We start from the raw sequence: 4,254 nt of genomic DNA on the forward strand, positions 1-4,254 counted from the left end.
TTTTATAGCAAGGAGGGGAGTGATTAACTTTTCAGTCTAGGAGCGGAGGTCCCTAGGACCATCAAGGGAGAAGAGCAGAGAGCGGGATCCTACCCAGAGAAGCAGTGATGCCTAAAATAGAGGCAGAGATGATGATGTAGAGCGATGGAGCAGCTGGAGACTTTAGATCCAGAGAGGAAGAACGACTGTGTGCTGAAGACCTGGGGGGTACAGGGGAAGGATTGCATGGAGGGGATTGTAACCATGGCAACGAGACTATATGATAGAATGAATGTAAAACTAATGTTCCCCCATGTAAATTATCACATAATTCACAATAAAACATTTAAGGGAAGAAAAAAAAAGATCCCACCCAGAAAATAAATAAATAAACAAAATGTGCAAAGACCTGGAATCAGAAAACCAAAAGGAAGAACACACTCAGCATTCCTCAAGCTGAAAAATTTGAGGAAAAATTTTAAGTCTTAATTTGCCATAATGAGGGGATAATATGGTCCTGGCATGGTGTTGTTAAATAAAGCACTTGACCTCAAGGTTGGTTTGAATCACAAAGTCAGTGGCTCAAACCCACCAGTCATTCCTTGGAAACTCGATACAGGGTCACTATGAGTCAAAACCAACTCAACAGCACTTAACAACAACAACAACAACATGGTCCTGGTATAGCACTAAAGGAAAAGCACTGGATTGCTAACCATAAGGTTGGTGGTTCAAACCCACCTTGGAAATCCTATACAGGATCGTTATGAGTTGGAACTGACTCGACAGCATTTAACAACAATGGGCATACAGGGAATACTGGTGTAGCCCTGTAGGATAAGCACTGACTGGGCTGCTAACCTCAAGGTTGGCAGTTTAAACCCACCAGGCTACTCCTTAGAAACCCTAAGTAGGGCCATGAGTTGGAACCAACTCTAGGGTGCTTAACAACAACAACATGGGCAAATAAGGCTCTGAAGGTGTCTGGGGGTCTTATGTCAATTTCACTTACCAAGGCTAGCCTCAGACAAGAGCAGGTAAGCAGGCACAAGCTCTACTGAACTCAGGCCATGCATGTTCATACGGAAACGAAGAGAATGCAGTGCGGCTGGCACAGCTTCTTCGTGTTTTCCTTCAAAGATATATTTCTGGGCTACCGTGTAGCAGAATTCAATCAAATGCTTCTGTGGAAGAAAACAAAATCAGCCAGATGAGACAGTCTAAAGGAAAAGTTGAAGGTATACCTGCTGATGAGACCAAAACTTAAGGAACTGGTTGCAAGCACATAGTTGTTGTTAAGTGCCATCGAGTCGGTTCCAACCCATAGCGATCCTGTACAGGGTTTCCGAGGGTGTAAATCTTTACGGGAGTAGAAAGCCTCATTTTTCTCTGGCAGAACGGCTGGTAGTTTCAAACTGCTGACCTTGCGGCTCGCAGCCCGATTCGTAACCACTACGCTACCAGAGCTCACTAAATATTCAGGGGACCATGTGACCCAAAACAGGTGATATAAAAATGCAAAATCTGGACTGTTCCACAAGGCCAAGGAAAATGTGTATTTTCATCAGAAAAAAACAAAACAAAACAAAATAAACTAAAAACCATTGCTGTTGAGTTGATTCTGACTCATGGCAACCCTGTAGGACAGGGCAGGACTGCCCATAGGGTGTCCACTGCTGTCACTGGGGCTGTCATCTTTACAGAAGCACACTGCCACATCTCTCTCCCCAAGAGAAGCTGACCTTTCAGTTAGCAGCCAAGTTCTTCATCACTGCACCACCAAGACCCCATAAAATGAATAAATATTATCCTTAGATTCCTCATAAAACTTTAGCAAAGTGCCAACATCTCAGGACTCTCTAAAACTTTTGGCCGATTTGAGCCAATTTTGGGAGAAACTTCCTATTTTTCCTTCTGGAATTATACTGTTGACCTAATATCAGAAGTGACTTTAACTCTATTCTAAGACCACTTTAATATTCTAAGGCCACGATCAACAGTACAGGTGCTTAGAGACTTACGATTTAAAAAGGGTGAACTGTTTTTAGAATAATTGAACTGCTGTTAGTGCCATAGCGATTGGGGCTATTTTTACACATCTCCTTTGTTTATTCATGCTACCTTTACACATCATTTTTTAATCTTCTACTTGTACTATGTGAGTCCTGGTGTGGCGCTATAAGATAAGCCCTGGACCCTATACAGGGTTGTTATGAGTCGGAATCAAATCAATGGCACTAACAACGACAACTTGTATTATGTAGCCAAGCTTGAATCGCAGTACTTAGCAGCTGCAAGTATTTGGTAAATATGTGGAGAGCATACAACAAATGGTACTGAAGAAATAAAGACATAAATGAAAGTCTCTCCCCTCCTGGAATACAGTATATACACAGTACATAAACATACACAATTTAGTCATTTCCACACAGTGCAACCCTTGTGCTGGGCTGTTTCACTGCACCCAAGAGTTAAGCGTGTAGTACGTACCTGCCGCTTCTGCAACTGTTGCAGGCCATGCTGCCGTTCTTCCTCTGAATTGTAGAAGGGCATGGTAGTGCGCAGTGGAATGAGGAGTTGACATATCTTCTCATGGATGCTGCCCCAGTCAGCTCTTTGATGCACCACACCACTGGCAATAAAGACATGGATTTCAGTATCTTTAACTCTGGTCTAAGATCCTCCTGGCCTACTACTAGCTTAGCACTAGACACCAGAAAAATAAGCCCAATGTGAACTAGGCAAGAGGCCAAAGCCATCTCTGAGATCCAAATCTCTTCTTTTATATGATGATTTGAAGATGTAGAAAATGTGTTGGAGTTGGGAAGAGGTCGAGGAAGGATACTGTTTCTGAAGGCATACATCCAAGTTCCAAACACACACAGGGATGCGATGGCTATTCTATTTAGTTAATAACAACAAAAACAACTTTCACTCTGCATTGTTTAGGTCATTTTCAAAACGTGTGAACACCGAAGCTGATAAATCTGAGGATTTTTTGTTGTTGTTGTTGTGGAAGAGAAAGGACTTTAGAGTTAATGAGCAAATCCAAGACACATTACAAACATGTTTTGCTGTAATGGGGCCCACCGTACTGCCCAGCTTGGCTCAAAAGCATCACTCACATTGTACAATTTACACAGCATACACTGTGAACTACCCACCTGGCCCCAGCCCCATCTCTACCCTCAACGGTGCAGCAGGTGGCCTTGTATGTAACTGTTTTGACTGTTTGAAAACAAAACAAAATCTGTTATTACCATTTTTAAGAAAACACAAATGTGAAGAGATTAATCTACTTTTCATCTTATGGACATTTCTATAAATGGCATAATAGAATGTGTATCTTTTTGTATCTGATGTCTTGTACTTAGCCGATGTTTTCAAAGTTCATCCACTTTGTATCTGTATCAACACTGTATTCCTTTTTAGGTCTCAACCTGTACATCAATGCCCATATTTGTAAGGCCTTCAGAGGAAGGCGCTGTAACAGTTCCACAGCACACCTCATTTTATTGTGTCTATTATAAATTGCAGGTTTGTGGCAACCCTGTGTCGGCAGTTCTATCCATGCCATCTTTCCAATAGCATAGGCTCACTTTGTGTCTCTATGTTGCATTTCAGGAATTCTTACGAAATGTCAAACTTTTTCATAAAGTATACTTACTAAACTGCAGTATAGTGTAAACGTAACTTTTATATGCATTGGGAAACCAAAAAAAAAAAAAAGTCATGTGATTCACTTTATTGGGATATTTGCTTTTTGGTTGTGGTTTGGAACCTAACCTTCAGATGAATGCATGTAGTTTTATATTTTATGTGCTTTTTGTAAACTCATTTCTGACCCTTCACTAGTCCTGTTTTTTGAGTCTTTGCTTTTTTTTTTTTAAAAAAGAATTAATTCATATTCCAAATGTTCATTATAAAGTGTACACTGCAATTTTTGTAGTATATTCACAAGTTTGTATAGCCATAACTCTACCTAATTACAGAACATTTTCATCACTCTAAAAACAAAATCTATACCCATTAGCCATCACTTTCAATTTCCCCTCTTCCCATCAATCTTGCCCTGGCAACCACTAATCTACTTTTCATCGTACAGACATTTCTATAAATGAGATAATAGAATGTATATCTTTTTGTATCTGATGTCTTATAATTAGCATGTTTTCAAAGTTCATCCACTTTTTATCTGTATCAACATTGTATTCCTTTTTTGTGTCTGAATAATAGCCCACTGTAAGGAGCCCTGGTGGTTCTGTGGGGTAGCCA

General features: G+C 40.4%; 1 protein-coding gene across 1 annotated transcript in view; it reads right to left on the reverse strand.

The window, feature by feature from the left end:
* ZMYND12 (zinc finger, MYND-type containing 12) overlaps nucleotides 1-4,254 on the reverse strand; it is a 58,747-nt gene that overhangs the window by 17,121 nt on the left and 37,372 nt on the right. The window contains exons 2-3 of the mRNA XM_006839827.1: nucleotides 2,470-2,611; nucleotides 992-1,163 (exon numbers count right to left, since the gene is read on the reverse strand). Coding sequence (XP_006839890.1) covers nucleotides 992-1,163; nucleotides 2,470-2,611 — 314 coding nt within the window. The remainder of the gene's footprint in view (nucleotides 1-991; nucleotides 1,164-2,469; nucleotides 2,612-4,254) is intronic.

Source organism: Chrysochloris asiatica, unplaced genomic scaffold, assembly GCF_000296735.1.
Source record: "Chrysochloris asiatica unplaced genomic scaffold, ChrAsi1.0 scaffold00026, whole genome shotgun sequence".
Taxonomy (NCBI): Eukaryota; Metazoa; Chordata; class Mammalia; order Afrosoricida; family Chrysochloridae; genus Chrysochloris; species Chrysochloris asiatica.